Here is a 20,132-nt window from a genome sequence, read left to right on the forward strand (position 1 = left end):
CTACTTTCGTGCAAAAAGACTTAGGTCATTCTTAATAGTAAGAGTTAGAATCTCATAAATTCAAATTCCTTAGGCACAGGAAAAAAAGCAACAACAACAACAAGAATAAAATCCCACTGTGGCAGTGTGTAATTCGACAGTTGAGAGTAAATGTGATGTATATTGCAAGGAGCTCTGGTTCTATTTGTTCTCAAGGCCGCCCTGAACTTTTCCTTACATGAAGGAGCATTTTCTAACAAATACATTGTGCAGTCTGCTTAAGTACTGATAGGCATGAAAGCATGGCCCCCATGCTTTCTTCACACAGCCTTCATCAAGGCTCATCTTCTGTGCTCATAGTGGCCACCATGTAGCAGGTCCCACGGCAAGCGTGGGGCCGGTGTCTTCTCCCCAGTTCCAGCTGTCAATTTGCTCAGCTACATGCAGTGCAAAGGAATCTAGTAATCTCAAGGGCCTTTTATTACCGATTTTTGTTTCCTGTGTTTTAAGTGGGTTTATCCTTATTTAGCAAATCATTACATGTGACAAAGAAAACAAATCCGAGTAATAACTTAAGGTATGCTTAACAATGTACTCTTATTGAACTTCCTAGTATGATTTTTCTGGCTGACAAGCAAGATGTTTATGTAATTCTTAAAAATCTGCATACTCTTGAAGATTTCTCTTAGCCAAAACTATAGTAGTAACCAGTATATAAAATGAAATACATGAGAAATAGTAGTATTTATATTTATCACAAAAAACTTAATAACCTTGGAATCTAATCAAGAATACCAAACATAAAAGGGGGGGCTGGGGAAATAGTTCAGCAGAATAAACACTTGCCTGGCAAGCACATGGGCCTGAGTTCAATCCCCAGTTCCACAAAAAAAAGGAAAAAAAAAAAAGAAAGACAGACAGACAGACAGATGGACCAAACATCAGGAGAGGTAATATAACATTTTTAATCAACAAATTAAGAATTCTAAAATACTGCTTCTTTTATTTCAGAATACATACATGCTATCCAATTTCAATATAATATCAGAGAATATGAAATAAATTTAGTAAGCTACATCTCAGAAAAAAACATGTTAGGTTAGTTCATTTCTTTGTTGTTATAAATATTTACTGGGCATCTACAATGTATTAGACCCTTTGGTCTAAATTAAGAGACCAGTAGATTGCTTTATTCAATAAAGATTACCCACTATGAACCCACGTGGCAACCACTAAGTGCTAACAAGGTACAAAAAGGCAAACAGAAGGCCTGTCTCAAGACCTTTACGTGTAAGTGGACGAGTTGGTGTGTTAGGGTCAGGGTTCTGAAGGGAGGTGGGGGGAGGGGGTCTGCCCCTTAGCTCAGTCCTTTAAGTGGCTGCTTCAAGAAGGCAGTCAGGCTCAGGTTGCTGTGGTTTGATCCCCACGACTCAAGCAGGCCAAAACTGCCCTGAGGTCATTCGGAGCAAAAAAAAATCCTTCTGAAGGGAGGTGGGATTTCCAGATCTCTCCCAGTTCCAGATCTCTCCCGGTTAAATAAAAGATGCAGTTCCCTGTTAGTCTAAAAACTTCTTTCAAATCTACATGAAGGAAACAAGGATATGCCCCTTTAGGCCACCCAAAGAAAGGAAGCACTAAACTATAGACAGGACTCTGTTCTCTTTGTGACTGACACAGAACACATATAAGATGATAGACTGTATGTTGTGGCTGATGAGATCTAGTCAAATATCACATCTATGTAGAGGTAACATAAAATACATTATGCTACATTTTCATGATTGGCTTCTGTACAACCATCTAGGCTCACACACAGTCTGCCTAACAAAATTCAAACTTCAACACTTGCTCAAACACATAGCATGTACAGTCCCTGGCCAAGTGATCTGTGACAGACGCTTACCAGTGAGAGGAAGTGCGTAACACATTAGGAATAAGACACAAAGGATTTGTAAAACTCCATGTGCTACTGAACTTACTCTGACAAAATGATACCAAAATTATTATGAGCTAAATATCACACTCTGTTTATAGGGCCTAGAAACAGAAGTGTTCACACTTCGTGTGGCCAAGTATCTTGAATATAAATAAAAAAGATGTCCAATGTGCTAATTTCCATTGCCTGGTTCTAAATAACTGTTTTCATGAGAGGCGTGACAGTGCCAGAGCACATACAGGAAGTTGGGATATCTTGATTTGGAAAGGGCCAAAGGAGCAGCAACTGTATTTCCACACAAGACTGAGATGCTGTGCTGCATTTTTGATCAATTCTTCCTACAATAAAATACCACATGATTTAATAATAGAATGTGATCGTTATTGGATAGGACCAAAGGGAAGCACTGGAAATTCGAGATGATGAAATAGAATTCATATTAAACTTGGTAACAAAGTCCTATTATTAACGCCTATCAGCCAAGTCACAAAATGACTGTAACATTTATTGGAAAAGATACTTTGACCTCCTAGGATAAAAATTTCTAGTGCGATTTTGTATACATCCTCACTTCTTTGGAAAGATTTTTGTTAATCAATGAAGAAATTCTCTGCTCCATTTCTTCTTTTAAATGTGTTTTCATGGCTTAATTACTTTCATTACTAAGCTACACTTGAGGACTAAGTTGAAACAGAAAGCGGTGCGGCACAATTTTTCCCTCAAATTTGCCAATGATTTCCATAGGAACACCTACCCAAACACCTATGAGCAGTGACCTAAATCCTTCTGAAATAATCTTGAGACAAGAAAAGGAAATGAAAGATGCTCAGAATACATAATTGGAAATAAATTATAGCAGTCCTTACTTTGTATGGTTCTGCTATCAATGAGTATGGTTTAGTTAAGTTACATAAGAATGCCAAAATATGGTTTAAATTTTAGCTACCCAATAGATGAACTGAGTACACAAAGTACAAACTTCACTGCTATCTCTTCACACAAACAGCAGGTACGTATCATGATTAGTGACCAGTCATGTCTCTTCTTTTGAAGACCACTGGTGATTGGTCACTGTGTCTGTTATTCAATCAGCATCACATGTACGCATGCAGTCGCAGTACTCCTCAGCTCTGGGTGACAAAACCATACGTCATATTACAATGGATTATCAAAAGAGGAAATCGGGCAAGGAAGATGGGAGAGCAGAGGTGTGAAAGGCAAGAACACAGCAGAAGTGAAGCGTGAAGAGGCCATCGAGGAGAGGTGGAAGCAGCAGCTGGCTGCGGGCACCTGAGCCGGCCATGCTGGAGCTGCTCGGGATGCAGCCCGAGGAACAGGTGAGGGTGAACCTAGCCACGCAGAAGGGAGAGAAAGGAGGAGGCTTGCATCACAGCTGGGAGCCTCCTACAAAGGCACCAAAGGAAAAGTTAGACTCATCAGGAACAGGAGGCAGACACAGGCAGCACCTCAAGGCTCTGGCAGGTGGGCGCTCCAAAGCCAGAGGCAAGACGCAGGTGCCCACTTCCCCATCTCAAGCATTCAGCCCCATGCCCTGCAGTCAGCAGGCACCTGACTGTCAATGGGCACTGGCAGAAGGAATCAACAAATTGGCAAACGCTCTGCTTTGGAACTAACAGCTACATCTACTCAGGGTATTAAACTACATACAGATTCATCTTTCATGGAAAGAAAATTCTTTAAATAAATTCAAGATGGGAGCAGGACAGTGTAGTGATAAACATAATCGTCCATATCCTATTGTCAGAAAATAGCTGGTCACCATGCTCACCCTGGCTAAGTTTCTTATTTATGAAATAGAAAACCAACACTGCCTGCACCTAGAATTCCTGAAAGACACCAATGTGACTTGGGGTACAGACTATTTTACAAAGTGCCTGTCCTACAGAAGAAGGGCTTCACAAATACGTAGCTATGGTTAGCAACACCTTTAAATGTGGGGCAAGCATATGGGTGAATCATGAACAGAGGTTCCTCTTACACACACACACACACACACACTTCCTTAAGATGAACCACAATAAAAAAAAAATTAATACCACAATAATTCTTTAGGTTCACAGAGCCATGCCTTTAAAAAGGACTACCCTCTATAACACAGAAATGAAAATTAAAACACATGTCTTCACCCATATAACTAGGGATTTCAGAATAATAAGAATGACAGAAATGTGAGGCGGAAGGTAAACATTCTTTTCTGCAGTAGCAGTACCAAACAGAAAGGTTCTGGGACACTTTTTAAAAATGGGTATCTAGGGGGCCAGGGAGATGGGTCAGTAGAATAGCACTTCCCTGGCAAGTGCAAGGGCCTGAGTTCAATCCCTGGAAAAAAAAAAAAAAAAAAAAAAAAAGAAGGGTATCTAGGGCCTTAACTCTGCATCTGTAGGATCAAACACCTTCAATAGAGTTACTTTCATATTATCAAAACATTTGAAACATCCTTAATATCAAGCAAGACGAAAGTTAAGTAAATTGTAGTATACATCTATGAAAGCAGAACACAGGTAGCCATAACAAGATTTTTGAAGATACAGGGAAAATGAAGATGTACTAATATACAACCTGGATGTGAATACCTACAACTTCATTTTTTAAAAAATGATTTATTTATTTACTTGGTACAGGGGCTCGCTATGCAGCTCAGACTCATAGTGATCCTCCTGTCTCTGCCTCCCCAGTACTGCGATTACAGGCATGTACCACAATGCCCAGTCTGGGGGCCAGCATGCTCGGGATGAGGTATCGGGGATCGAACCTTGAGCTAGGCGTGGTGCTGTATGCTTGAAATCTCAGTACTCTAGGAGGCTGAGGCAGAAAAACCACAAGTTGGAGCCTATCCTGGGCTTTATATTTAGTGAGACCCTGTCTCAAAATCTAAAATAATGAAACTGTTCACTACCTAGTACACAAAATTGTTATGTACAGCCAGCCTTCTGTATGTATGAGTTCCATAACGGATTCAACCCACTGTGAATTGAAAATGTCAAAATTAAAAATCATGAACTGAATATTTACAGACTTTTTTCTTCTTATTCCAGAAACAATAGAATACAATAACTATATGCTGTTTGCATCACATGAGTTACTATAAATAATCTAGAACTGACTTAAAGTATACAAGAAGATAAACATAGGTTTTGTGTAAATACTGTGCATTTGATATGAAGGAATTCAGCAACATGGACTCCTTTGCTCTCTGTGGAGGTCTCAAACCCAATTCTCCAAGGATATACAGACAAATGTACTCCCTTTTAATTTATAAATAAATAGTAAAACTTTTTGTAAAAATAAGGCTGACAGAGAACAGATTCTTTTGTTCCTCTAAAAATAATTTTACTAATGATAATGTCACAATCAGCAAACTTTTATTAATCAACATTTAACAAATCACATGAATGCAAAATAATTTTATGATCTTAAAAAAAAAGACCATTCCCTGGCCAAATCACGTGACTTAACTCTTAAAAGCTTGGGTCTGCCAACTACCTGAAGCTTTCCCTAACATCACAGTGATGACAGAGTGGGTTTTTAATGCTGTAACATTCTTTCTCTTGAAATAAAAGGCTTACTGAAATTCTAAGGTAATTTCCAAAAGAAGTCTAGACACTGTCTTGAAGGTAAGAGCTCTAAAACGTCTTGACAATTGCCACTGCCAGCCAGCCCTTTGTTCCCCTATCTTCCTCTCAGACACAAGATCACTAGGCATTTCCAGAGCACTATACATTAGGGAAAAGCTCCTAAAATATATACTTCATAATCTCTTCCATTTTTATGCATCACTGAGGCTACAAACAGCTTAAACTCTGAGGAAAGAAAAACTGAGGTGATCTACTACAATATTTCACTAGTTTTTGCTTTTCTGTTGCTTTTGCAGACTAAATTAAATCAGCATTATATATTTCTTGACCAGATACCTGCTAGTTTTCAATAACTATGTCAGGGTGCTATAGGAAGAGTGGGAATACATCTTAGCATATTGAAAGTATAGACTGAAACAACTGAACTTCACTACTTTAGCAAATCTCCTTCACTAACGGGGTATGAAAATGTGTTTGAATATAAACATTAACCACAACACACTCAACCTATTCACCTTGTAGTGACAATTCTGAACAACTGATGGCATGCCTGATGTGATCAAGACTTGCCCCCCAGGTCTGGTTACATGCCTATCACAGTAAAACAAGATCAGAGAAGCAGCTCTCCCGTGGCTGCTTCCTTAGGGGATACAGAACTGAGGATGACAAAATACAGTGCAAATGGGGCTTCTCCAAGGGTGAACACCTGTCTACAGGGTCCACACTGGGAGAAGGAAGACGGCAACACCCTAATGCGCCAGAACACAGTGTTCTGCCTTCACATGATGCCGCCTGCGACCATCTGCTTACCAAATGAAATGGTCCGTGTGTAAATGCTGACCATGACAATGCTCCATGAGCTGAAGCTGCTATGAGAAGCGGTCCTGCTACTCATTCTTAAGAGATTAAAAGCCAATGAGAATCAAAAAAGGATCTTCACAGACATTAAAGTAAATGTAGAAAACTATGGAAGACAGTCTACATTTTAAGGAGACTATTAACTATATTTTATTAATCACAACAATACTTCCCAACACAGCTTAAAACAAAATATTTCAGCATGATCTCCTCCTAGAAGCATCAATTAATTCCTAAAACATACATAAAATAGAGAAATACTTACTTAAAATACCAAATTGTCCCCAGAACAGAAGTATAGCCAAAATTGGGAAAATAACAATGAGAATATTTTCATTTGGAGAAAACCATGAAACTGAGGAGAAAGAAAACAAAAAAACATGATTAGTATTTATAATAATCACTTAAAATCCTGTTAATGGCATTAATTTATGTTTTTATTATGTAGACTGAAGGAAAAAATTAAAGCAGTGGCCTTCATTTATATACACATATATAATCCAAATAATACATATAAAATCATCTTCTACAATACATTTTGTTGAGGAAACAAAAACTACAGTGCTTAAGTGTCTTTTACCACATTTCTGCTCTGTTTCCCAGAAGCAGCCAGTGCACACAGACTCCAAGCAGAGTGCTTGGCCACATTGCTTGGGTTTGAAGCCCAGAATCTACCTCATGACCTGTGCAGCTCTGGACAGTGCCCAAACACCTCTGCTCTTCCCATTGCACAGTATCTACTGTGCCTTTTGGATCTTAGTTACTCTTTTTTTTTTTTTTTTTTTGGATGTATTTTAGGGAAGGGTCCAAAGGGTGTTCAGGGTCTCACTACTAGATCAGACTCGTGATTCTGTTTACAGCCTCCGAAGAGCTGGGATGACAGGCGTGCACCTCCACGCCCAGTCTCAATTGCCATCTCAGCACGCCCCAGGGGCGGAGCCAGCATGGCAGGCGCAGGATTGAATCCCTGGCCCCTGCACCTGCCAGGCATTTTAATCCACTGAGCTATTTGGCCGGCCCTTAGTTATTCTTTCAGTTTCTTACACTAGGAAAAAAGAAGGAAGGAAAAAAAAAATGTATCAGAGAGCTAAGATAATTGTACTACTAATTTCTATTAGTTTATTGAAAGGAAGAGTTACTGGTTACATTGTTGATCAATTTTGCATGCCTGTACCTGGTAACATGAGCAGCTACTTTGCAGATTACAATACACAATGTAACAACTCTTGTTAATTTCCTATCATCTTGTTTTCAAATTTTGTATCGTTTTTTAAAATTCTCTTTAAAAGAAACACCTCTGTTCTTCAGTGTCCTCTACCTTTCATGGGTATACTGTAGAACCTACCCCGTGAAGGACTGTTGTGATTGTTAGCAAAGCTAATATATGCAAAGGGCTTAGAGCAAAGGTTGGCAACTTAACAAGCACTCTGGAGATGTTAATTGTAATGTGTGTGTGTGTGTGTGTTTGTGTGTGTGTGTGATGCCCATATTTATGAATTGTCTAGAATCTTAGAATTTACCTTCATCTACCCATTAAGTACTCCTCTAAGGACTGACCCAGAGCTCTGTGCACCACTGCCCCTCCCCGACACCAACTATAACTGAGACCAGAATATAGGAGACCTGACCCTTCTCACACTGACACTGGAATATAGGACTTATTCTTAAATAGTTAAGACTTCAAAAGGAACCATTTGCATGTAAACATGAAGTGCTTTAGGTGATTAAGAAAGCTGTTATTAAGTGGGTCACATGTTACTTATAAGGTAGAAATACAACTATACCTCTTCTGTAAAAGTAATTGAGATATTAAGACTTCAAATAAGATTTGTTGAGAACTTTTTAAAAATTAATTTCAATTGCATCTCATAAACCCTTAAAACTGTAATTTTAGCTATGATCTTTCTTCTCTAACAAAGCCACGTACATGCACTGAAAGCATTTCAAAGTTTGCCTCTTCAGGGGGGATGTGCTGTCTGAAGAGCCCTTTTGAGTACTGTCTCAACAAGCACTGCATTCCTCTGAAATTAGCACTGTGGATTCCAATCCCCTCCTGCTCTGCTCCTCAGAATCAGTGTGTGAGGAACTTCACAGGGTCACTCCTTAATGACAGCCATGCACTGCTTGTATTAGCTTATCATGCTAAACCCTGATGAAATGCTTACAGTAATCCCCAGAATATAACAACATTATAAATTCTATCTTAGTGATATTAGTTTTGCAGAATCTATCTCATTACCCTAGCCATAGTAGAGGCTTAACACTTTCACAGGTGAAGGTTACAACAGTCATAAAACAGTTTATTGAATACATGGAACACATAATTCTTTTTTTTTTTTTTTTAATGTATTTGGTACAGGGTCTCACTAGACAACTTGGATGCATGGTGATCCTCATGTTTTCTGCCTCCCCAGTGCTGGGATTACAGGCGTGCACCCACTCCTGGACTCGGTGGCCAGCTCAGCATGCCCAGGCGTAGGGTCAGCACCACACATGGTTCTGGGATCAAACCCTGGTCCCTGCGAGCTATCTTGCTGGCCTGGAACATAATTCTTGGTTTTTGTTGTTGTTGTTTTTAATGTATTTAGTACAGGGTCTACTGGGTTTCACTAGATCGGACTCATAGATCCTCCTGTTTTCAGCCTCCCAAGCTCTGGGATTATAGGTCTGCGCCACCACGCCCAGTCTCAATCGCCCAGTCTCAATCACTGTCTCAGTGTGTCCCGGGGGGTGGGGCTGGCACAGCATACAGGAGATTGAACCCTGGTCCCTGTGTCTGCGTAAGCAGGCGCTTTAGTCTGCTGAGCTATCTGGCTGGCCCTAGGAACATAATTCTTGATACTCCTTGGTTACAGATTTCTTCTAAGACAGATGTTTTTAGGTACTTTGAATAAATACCTTAATTTCCAACTGGAAAACGGAATGTCATACCAAAGAAAATATGCTTCAATTTTGCAAAAAATCCTACCATAAAACAGTTTGTGCTGCGCCTAAGTTTCCACACCTCTGCCACAAGGACTTGGTAAAGCTCTACAACCTAATAGGTTCGCTCAGTTTATTTTTCCTTACCTATCTGTCTATTAGTTTGCTTTATGTTCCTACTGCTCAATTATTAACTTCTTATAGCTGAGGAAGCAGGCATAGGGAATTAAAGATTATAACCATCCTACATTTTCTTGTCCCAAACTCATTCAACTATATTCACACCTCACGTCGCAAGTTTTTACTCAGCAGTAGTGGCAATTTCATTTTTTGGTGACTCTAAAACATAAAAACCTTAAAGCTCTAGTTGACTTCCTGGTTTTTCCATTCTACATCTGGATAGGTGAGAAATCCTGCCAGCGGTACCTTCTGTTTTGTTTTTTGGGTTTTTTTTTTGAGGTACCAGGGATTAAACTCAGCACCCTGCACTTGCACGTACCTTCAAATATAGCCAAAATCTGATCTTAAATTCAAAAAAGGGCTGACCAAGAAATATTCTTTTGTTGACTTCTGTCGTTACACTGTAAAACAAGCCTGTGCTATAATAACATGAAATGTATTAATAAAAATAAGAGGTACAAGGGCTAGTAAGATAGCTCAGAGAACTAAGCACCTGCTTAGGCAAGCACAAAGGCTGGGGCTCAGTCCCCAGCACCACATGCTGCGCTGGCCCCACCCCTGGGCGCACTGAGCCAGCCACCAAGATGAGACATGGTGGAGCACACCTGTGATCCCAGAGCTGGGGATGCTGAGATCAGGAGGATCACTAAGAGTCCAAGCTGCATAGTGAGACCCTGTACTAAATACATTAAACAAAACAAACAGAAAAAGAGGTATAGTCAAGTCTTGTCGGATTCACTAAAAGCTCACCCTAGCTTGGGATTCCTTCCTGGGGCAGCTGAAGGTCCAGCAGGAAACAATTCAAGGGCCCACAGCTTGAGGAGTGGAACAGCGGACCCTTGGGCACAATAAGCAAAGGCTTCCAGGGAGAAGCCCTGGGACTGACACTTAGATGGTCACATAAAACCAGGGAAGGAGAATGCCAAAGGAACAAGTTCAAGGAGCTAAATGATGCTCACTGTAGCTAGAATTCAGTGACAGAAAATCAGATCCAAAGGGTTTTTTGGAGATAAGATCATGTTGGGTCTTAGCTGGTTGTTAGCAGAGTCTGGATTCTATTTTAAGAGCAATTACAAGTAAATGGAAGGCTCAAATAGGAGAAGGAAAATGTCCTGACCCATTTAAAATCTTTCAGTCACGTGAACAATGGATCACAAGGAAGTAGGCCCTGTCAGAAAGCTATGGCAAGCTGGGTGTGGGGGTGCAAGCCAATAATAACAGCACACGAGAGGCAGAGCCATCATGAGTTCGAGGCCAGCCTGGACCCCGTCTTAACAAAACAACCCTCTCTCCCAAATGTGAACTGTATTAGAAAAGAAAAGCATGGCAGCAATCATCCTTAGGAGCAGCAGGCGACCAACAAATAATGTGTTGAGTTCAGTTTTACTCATCATATTTATGATGTCACCAGGAAGTGCTCCAAAGGAAGATGATCACACAGGGAACCCGACATCTGCAATGGTTTAAAAAATCAGCGATCTTTACACTAGAGAACAGACGTGCAAAAAGATACTCAGTACTCTGTGAGACAGAAAAATTATAGGATAGCAAGTCCTGGCTCAAGAGAAAGAAGAACTGGAGCCAGCTGACAGCAGACCTTTGGGAGGTAAGAGGGTCTTCCCTTGCCATCCTTTAGGTTAAATGTCAGAATGGCCAAGCAAGCGGGGCCAAATCAAGAAGTAACTTAATTTCAGATAGCAAGACAGACTAGGCAAGAACTCAATGACTACAAGATTCTATGGAGAAAGAATGAGAAATAAAAGAGAACATCTCAATGAAAGAGACTCAGGTTATACAGAAAAAATATAACTGTCTCAGTGACTCAAGTGGAGCTTAACAATCACCTGGGATTTACTCAAGCTTCACAGTGTCTCCCTTCTCATTATCACAGCAAGAGTTTCCCATGTTCCCTTTGCTAAGTATATGGGGAATAGGCAGCATACCCATAATTCTCTCTGTTTTAAAAATCACTGCTGCAGATCTTTGCTGAGGGTGAGCTCTTATACTGACACTAGTGTCTTATCTTTCTAATTTACTATGGTGGGAATACCTCAGACTCACTTAAGTGGACATTTGAGAATCAACTGAAATATGGGAGGAAAACACAACACAATGTTTTAGATAAAACCGTTCTGCGACCGCTGACTTGTTATGGTTAGTACTGTCAGGTAAGGTTAACTCTTTCCTAAAGCACGGCACAACACAGGATACTTCTCTAAGATCCCTTTGAGCTCTGAATACCTGTGGTGCTATGAAAATAAAATAACCACAAACTGGACTAAAGAGAGAGCATCAGACATCTTTTCACCTCAGGATTAAGAAAGGTAATCCGAGGGTATTAACGTTCATTCCCCTGAAGCATGTCTGACACCTCTCCATCATACTCCTCCAGAGAGCTACACTCTCAGCCCTTGAACTATTTTTAAATAAAATCCTAACAACTTACACTCTTAGTATAAACTTTAATCCTCTAAGTATAGAAATAATAACTGATTTTACCAATATTATGTACAGTCAGTATTCGATCATTTACAAGATGCAACAGGGACTATACACTATCATAGTTTTAACTTAGTTCTAAGTTAAAACCCCCACTGGGACTCTGACCTTGAACTATCATCTTCAATTCCTGTTGCTTCCCCATGCATTAAATCATAAGAGCTGTACCTGTGTCCTAGAGCTCCTAGAACACAGGACATGATCGACATTAAGCATCTGGCATAAACCCAAGGTCACTTTTATCTTCTTACTGATAATGCAATCATTTCCTTAGACTTGGGTAATATCTTATTTCCTGGTGAATCTAGTGCCTAGCACAGTGCTTGACACACAGGAGCTTCTCAGTAAATCTTTGTTAAGAGAAATGCTACCTTACCCATGACTCCAACATTCCTGTCATAGGGATGGTACCCTCATTTTACTGACAAACATGCTAAGGACCAGCTAGATTTTCTTACCTATGTTTTCATAAGCTAGAGAATGATGTATAGAAAAACACTCTTCTAAGTTCAAGTCCTGTACTTTCTCCATAGTGCTGTCATACAAACGTGCACAACGGGTGTATTAAACCATGTGTTAGAATACTACCATGGGCCGGGGAAATGGCTCAGTAGAATAAGTGCTTGACTGGCAAACGCAAGGATCTGAGTTCAATCCCCGGTTCCGCAAAAAAAAAAAAAAAGGAGTGCACCATAGTGCCAGACTGATGCAACTTTTGGGGGCTGGGGAGATGGCTCAGTGGAATAAGCGCTTCCCTGGCAAGCCCAAGGGCCTGAGTTCAATCCCTGGAATGCTACCATGTATTCAGTCCTGGTGCTCCAAAGAAGGGTACAACAAATGGCTACCAGGACTTACATTCTGTTAAGTGGAATTCAATTTTCTACTGGGCATTTTCTATGTCATTTATCCTAAATATGCAAAAAAAAAAAAAAAAAAAAAAACACCAATACATGCATAGTGTCTATTGACTAAATCCCCAAAGACTATGATGGGCAAAAGTCATTATTGCAATAAATACGAATTCCACAATAACAATCCTGTCCCCTTTAATCTCTTCATTCACAGGAATATTTTACTGCTATGTTCCCCCAGCCCGATGGTTGCAAGGTAGTAGCACCCAGATCACTGCAGGATATAGAGATGAGATTACTCTTTACATTACCGATCAAAATGTAAAATGGAAGAGCCACTCTGGAAAACACTGCAATTTCTTTAAAAACTAAGCATACACTTATGGTATAACCCAATCAAAGGGTCCCAGAGAAATGGCAAGTATAGCTAAATAACACAACTATTCATAGCAGCTTCATTTGTAAACAGTATAAAACTAGAAATGACCACAATCTCTTTCAACACATAAATGATTTCAGAGGTTGTAATAAACTTGACATGGACTATTACTTAGTTTAAAAAAATAAAAGAATAAAAACAAATACCTAACTATTGATACATTCAACAACTCGGGCATTGAATGAAAAAGTCCACCTCAAAAAGTCACCTACTAAGACTGGGCATGGTAGCGCACACCTGTAATCCTAGCTCTTGGGAGGCTGTAAACAGGCAGATCACTATGAGTCTGACCTAGTAGTGAGACCTGTAGATCCTTCCCTAAAATAAAAAAAAAAAAAGTCACCTATTGTATGATTTAGTACATATGATTTTATTGAAATGGCAAAAGTTTGGATAAGGAGGTCAAATCAGTGCTCGCCGGGTGAGGAACAGCTGGAGGAGGGTTTGGTGACTATGAAGAGTTAGGGTAAGAGAGATGTTCATACTCTCGGAATAGGTCTGTATCCTAGTGCAGTGGTAGCTACACAAGTACACACACGGAGAAATAGAGAATTAGTCTAACACACTGGATCATTGTGGACACCTTCATCTTGAAACTCTGTGATAGTCATCTGACATGGTAACACTGGGGGGGGGGGGCAGTGGATGAAGGGTATATAAATCTACTTGTGAATCTTCCAGGGAAGCAATAATTATTAAAAAAAAAAAAAAAAATCTGGATGCAAACCCAAATGTATCAAGCCCCTGGTGCAATCCTCTACATTCACTATAATATAGTAATGTTTTCCTACTTTAAAGGGCCCCACAGTAAGACTACCTTATAGTTCTGTAGAGTATTTTGAAAACAAAGGAATATGATGCAATCACACACAAATTATAAATAGCCATCACCTGAGAAACTGGTGCTACTTTCATCTTTATCCCACCTTCCGTCCTTTTACATTTATCAGTTTTCTTCTCATTGACCTACATTACATCCAAAATGACGGTTCCTCATGATTGGTTTTCTCTGTCCCACAAACTATATATTCTCTTGGAAAAATCTAACTGGGCTTTACATGAGATGCCTCCAGGCACTCACAGTGCATATGACTAAGTAGAACCCTCTTAGAAGTGTGTGCGCTTAAAATGAAAGCTCTTAGCCCAGTTAATAGCAGTGTAAAATGATGGAACAAGTGAGATTTCTGGCCATCCACCCATTCATTCCTCTATGCACCCAAATCTCACTCATGACAATCCTGGCAGATTTTAGCAACTGGTTACCTCAGAAAATAAACATCTGGGTAAAATAAGTAACATTTGTAACAGGCATCAGTTTTCAGAGACGTATATATGGACTCCCATTTGATGTTCACTAGGTTCTATAGAATGCCTGACAACGGGTATGTATTTCATCCCCACTTCAGGGATAAGGCAACTTGGAGCCAGTGAAGTAACGTCTCAAAATCAAATAAATGAATAGTAAGTTGCTATGTAACTTAGGTCTCCTGATGCCAAATCCTAGGCAATGTCAAAATAGTTCATCAAACTGAACACTCATTCCCAATTTGGTAACATACATTTTTAAACTGTAAAAGCTAGAACAGAAGGAAGCTACTGGATTCAACTGAACTTTCATGTCACCTAGAACAGAGGTTCTCAAAGTATAGCCAATGCCAAGATCAATAACACACCTGGTGATTAAAAACAGAAAGTTCAAATGACCTTCAGTGTGGTTAATGAAATCCTGCAGTACAGCAACAAACAGAAAAGGAGTCTGTTTACAACAGAACAGCTCGCTACCCCAAGTCAACAACAACAATAAGACACACAATGCTATAAACAAGCCTGAACTCAGTTCAGCTCAGCTGGATCTCAAGTTCCCCCATATTCTGGCCAAGAGAAAGAACATCAAAGCAAAAATAGAGCACAGACAACCTCCAGGAATCATCCATGATAACCTGATCTTTATTCTCCTGATTCTTTTTTATTTTCCTTTGTAGAGGAGACACGGATGATTTTTGCCAAGTGCTGGCCAAAGTACATTACAAACCAAAACTAAACAAACTAAAATAGGTTAAGTGATTAGAAAGAAGCTCAGAAATTAATCACACTAAAGAAAGTACTTCTGCTGACAACAGGCAGAAACGCAGAATAACCGACCCCGGCATTAATCACTCAATTAGCACACTGCAGTCCTCAGACCAAGAGTTTGAGAACCACACAATATTTAAATGAACAAGCCTTAAATGAGTTGTACAGCAATTAGAAGAGTACGTAAGATACAGGTCATGATCTTAAAGCTATTAAACATTATATCAACATTTATTGTTATAGCCTGTTTTGGAGGCTCAAAAGCATTTTTAGTCCTATTTTGCCCACTATGTAACATGGTCAGGCAGAGCAAGAAAAATAAAGAGGAATCTTTTATAGAAGTTTTACTCCCTTACTCTTTTCTGCAGCTATAACAGGATACCCAAGGCTGGGTGTGTTTATGAAGAAAAGAGCTTTATTTTGTTTTATGCTTCTAAAACTGGTCTGCTTAAGAGCATAGTGCCAGCATTTGCTCCGCTTCTGGTGAGCCAAAAGATTCTGGAATTGTGTCGTAACACGGTGAAAGGATGGAATGGAAAATGAACATGAGTGAGACACCAAAAGCATGAGGAGCAGACTGGCTTTATAACACCCTACTCACCACATGACCCACTCCCTCAGGGAAGGCCACAGCCCTCTTAGTGACCTAGTCACACAGTGAAGGCTCCACTGCCCAACATTCTCCTCATGGCAATCAAGTTCCAACGTGAGTTTCAAAAGAGGCAGACTATATTCACACTGCAGACTTACCCACACGGTACTTCACTTCCACAACCGTCTCTCCTTCTCTGCTCAGTTCTGTCACCTCGCACGTGTAGTTTCCTACTTTAACGTCATCCTTACTCATCTTCAAAGAGGCGTCACCTTTTAGTAATTTAGAGACTGCAATTTTTGCGCTCGAAAAGTTCTGGTTTGCAGTAGAATTATTTTGATTTCCATCATAGTTAAAAATATATGTTCCATTAAACTTCCACTTTACATACATTTCTTTTGTGCTTTGTGCCCCAACATTAATAACAAAGCACGGGATGACAACAGTTGTATTACAAATGGTGTATTCTACAAATTTGGTCTTATTTAACAGGAGTTGAGCTGAACCTGGAAAAGAAAAACATTTATTTAGTTATAAAATTGTATGCCACACATATTAGGTATGTTATAAATTCTTAAGATGCAGAACAATGCTTAAAGTATTCATTTATAATCCACAAGCAATGGGAAGACCAGATAAATGAAAAACAGAAAAAAAAAATTACTATCAACTTGCACAGCTGGTAGACAACAGTATAACTTTGTTTTACTCATTTAGGATAACACAGAATATACATTACCATCATTACCATACAACTTGGGAATAAATTTAGCAATTGTGTTGGAACATGTGGGTATAGTATGCACATATGTAAAGTTCTGAAGAAATCTTTTCAGCTTAGTAGTGTATATAGAAAAATACTGTCCTTATCATGGCAAACTTTTGAACAGAAAATCAAATCAAATATTACAGTCAGTCTCAACTTCTATATACTTCCAAATAGAATGTGCTAGACTGATACAAATTTTATCTCTGCCCTTGTGCAGCATTTCCAAAAATGTGGCTGGCTCTACTGCCCTTTAATATACAAAGTAAATCGGATGACTCAAATCCTATCTTTTCACTAGGATGGAAAGTTGCAGGATATCAATAAGAAAAACATTCTGTGGCAACTTTTCCATTGTAAAATATAGACAGCAATAGATATTTTGCATGTAACTCTTATCAGGTATTATATACAACTGAATGGCATTTTCTAACCCCCACATTTCTTTCAATCTATGAATAACAATTTCCAAATATACATTACAGGTAATTCTTCTATGAAACCACAAACCACTCAAAAAGCTAAGAAACAAGCTGAAAGCAAGAACAGATACAGCTCAGAAATAGGGCACATTCTCTCAACTCTTCTCGATGGTAGAAAGCACTAATAGCCACAATGCACAAAAGCGTTAATTAGGTGAATGCAACCATGCTTCATTCAACTAAAATGTATAAGGTTATGGAAGGTAGCATCCATAATTTTCACCCATTTATCAATTTTTACCTAAGTAGAGAGTAGTTGACTTTTTCCTCAAAAATAAGAGCACTAACAAACATAAATAAAATATCAAGCTTGTTAACAGTTCATCCTCAAGGTTTCTTCCATCTGTATTAGATGGAATTTAAAAAAAATCAAGTACGTGAAATGGTACTATTCTAATTAGTCAATAAAGACCTATTAAATTGAATACAAGAACACATAGTGGACTACAACCTGGATGGTGTTCAAAAATCTGAGTACGTTTTGGTACGCAACCTTAAGAACTCACTTTGATTCACTTTGGTTTTCTCTCTAAGAGGATCAAAAATGACCACTGGCTACTGTGGTGAGCATCAAAAGGAGAAAACACATAGGCAAGCACTTGCCAAACAACGACGGATCACTAAAACATAGGGCCATCATAAAAACTAGATAATGTACCATTTTAACGTAAAAACCTGGGCCTCTGCTCCCTGCTTCCAATGGTTATACTTCAGGGAATCTGCTACTTGAATCAAGCTTGTGGGCATCCACAGCTCACCTCTTTCCAGCTCTCAACATTTCTACCCAAATATTAGGAAGCCCCAGGCAAAACCTGGACTTCTGATTGCATTCTTCAAAACCTTCGAGTTGTGAATTATTTCCCCTGAGAAAGAAGCACTAAGGGGAAGAAACTATAGCGAACAAGGCGAGAACAAAGCGGTGCTGACAGACACAAAGAAAGGCAAATGTCAGAAAACAGCATGATTCTTATGGATTCTGTTATCCTTTGGCAGAGCGCTAAGCACTAACATATCCTTTGGATCATCTATACCTACCACTGACTGGGTTATTTCACAACTTTATAAACTGTGGGCAACTGATGACAAGGTACATGACATGTCCAAAGAAATGCAAGTAAGTTTTGTTTATGCTCCTTCCATCTAGAGGAAGATAGAATTTAAAAATTCATAGATTTTACTGTCTTGAGCACATTGACCAATTTTGCATCTTACTAGCAAATTCATTTCGACATTCTTGCTTGCTTATAAATGTGTCTGCTCTTCCAATTTTCCTTTAATTGGGTTTTGCCTTCATGCTGGTTTGCTCTTAATTAATGAGTGAAAGAGAAATTTTGACATGTGTCCGTTTGATATTTGTATGAGTCATTTAAAAATTATAAGAACATTTTAATAATTTTTCTTTAGTTAAAAGATGCAAGTGAGAAATTAGGGTATTGTATAAAATTTCTGAGAAAGTTCTGGATAAGTAATTTAAGTGATTAGCAAAAACTTCATAATTTTATAACTTACATCCAGAAAGTAGATTTTCTGAAGAACACAGAAAAGTACTAATTTCATTGCATTATTTCTTTTAATAAAAACATTTCCTAGTGTAAGCAATTTAAGTAGAATAAATGCTGGCAGTAAAATTTGAAGTAAAAACTGACCTGGATGATCTATGATTAGAATATGATAATTAATAAATAAAGGTAGCCCCAAAGTAACATTCAAGATGCTAACTGTAACTCCATCCTCTGCAAAAGTGAATAAAAAACTAGTAAAGGTTAAAATTATCTAATCTGGGGTTTTCCTCTTTTGTCTGTTGCCTTCCAGGAAACACCAAAGTGAAGAAAAGATGGAAAATATACGAAGCCAGTAAGAGAACATAGATAACATGAATAACAAACTCCTGAGTACGGCAATCTAAATCAGACAGTTGAAAATTTAATCAAGAGTAATGCCAGAGTTACAGATAAATTAGCCAATAAAACAGGAAAAATTATATCATATGCCAACAATTTTACTGGATCTTATGACTTCAATGAAAATAGACCACCAAAGAAACCACGTCCTATCAAAGTCCTGACAATGGCCATGTCATTGCAAAGGAGGCCTGACCCAATTTGCCATTAGCTCATGCAAGGCCAGCTCAGAAATTTTACACATGCAACTAACACATGTTAGGAATTACTTGATAGAAAACACTAGTGATGTCAAAAATGTCAGCATTACCTTTAGGAGGAGCCTATAATTTCCTTATGGTGAATGACAAGTAGTTCACAGAGGACAAGGGTGGAAGTGTACCAACAAATGCATGGGCGGAAGAGTAATCACTCTTACAGATTCCTAATAAAATTCATGTAGCTGCTATCGAACTACAGAAGACTGTCATAGTTCCTACCCAGACTTGATTTTTTCTTTATCTTTTCACGAGTTCTGTTTAAATTTTCTCTCCTTTTTAACAACTCTTAAACCTCTCTCCCTACACCACTTACTCTACATGCTCCAAAAAGTCCTCTCCCAACTTAATTTAAATTGAGTCCTTAGAGAAGCACACGTTTCCACACTTCCACCTACAAGCTTCCCTGAGGCTGACTGTCCACACCGCTTTCCTCCCACTTCCTACTCAGAAATGGGTCCTTTCACCTGAAAGCTGGCTTCCTCTTCCGCTGCCACCCACCTACCCATCTCAAGCACTTTCGAAAGCTGATGATCACTCTCCACATCGCCTTATTCCATTTGAGAGGCATTTCTAAAATGTCTTAGAAATTCTTGAGTATTGATCAGCTTTAAAAAATCCCATTAGCCTCTCCTCCTTCCTCGCATGCTAAGGTAAGAGCTATATGCATTTCTTTGCCAGCAACTCACCCCAGTCCTTAAATTTTTGCACCCGGCCTTCACCCCTTCCCCATTACTTCACCACTCCAGCTGTTGCCTGAACCAATGTGCGTGGCTCCTGCTCTGGCCGGACATCTCCCCA

The 20,132-nt window shown here is 39.2% G+C and overlaps 1 protein-coding gene across 3 annotated transcripts in view; it reads right to left on the minus strand.

The window, feature by feature from the left end:
- Cd47 (CD47 molecule) overlaps window positions 1-20,132 on the minus strand; it is a 42,721-nt gene that overhangs the window by 14,374 nt on the left and 8,215 nt on the right. For all 3 annotated transcript variants that reach the window (XM_023704098.1, XM_023704097.1, XM_023704096.1), the window contains exons 2-3: window positions 16,084-16,431; window positions 6,635-6,724 (exon numbers count right to left, since the gene is read on the minus strand). In XM_023704098.1, coding sequence (XP_023559866.1) covers window positions 6,635-6,724; window positions 16,084-16,431 — 438 coding nt within the window. The remainder of the gene's footprint in view (window positions 1-6,634; window positions 6,725-16,083; window positions 16,432-20,132) is intronic.

The sequence above is a fragment of the Octodon degus genome, unplaced genomic scaffold, assembly GCF_000260255.1.
Source record: "Octodon degus isolate 3935 unplaced genomic scaffold, OctDeg1.0 scaffold00187, whole genome shotgun sequence".
Taxonomy (NCBI): Eukaryota; Metazoa; Chordata; class Mammalia; order Rodentia; family Octodontidae; genus Octodon; species Octodon degus.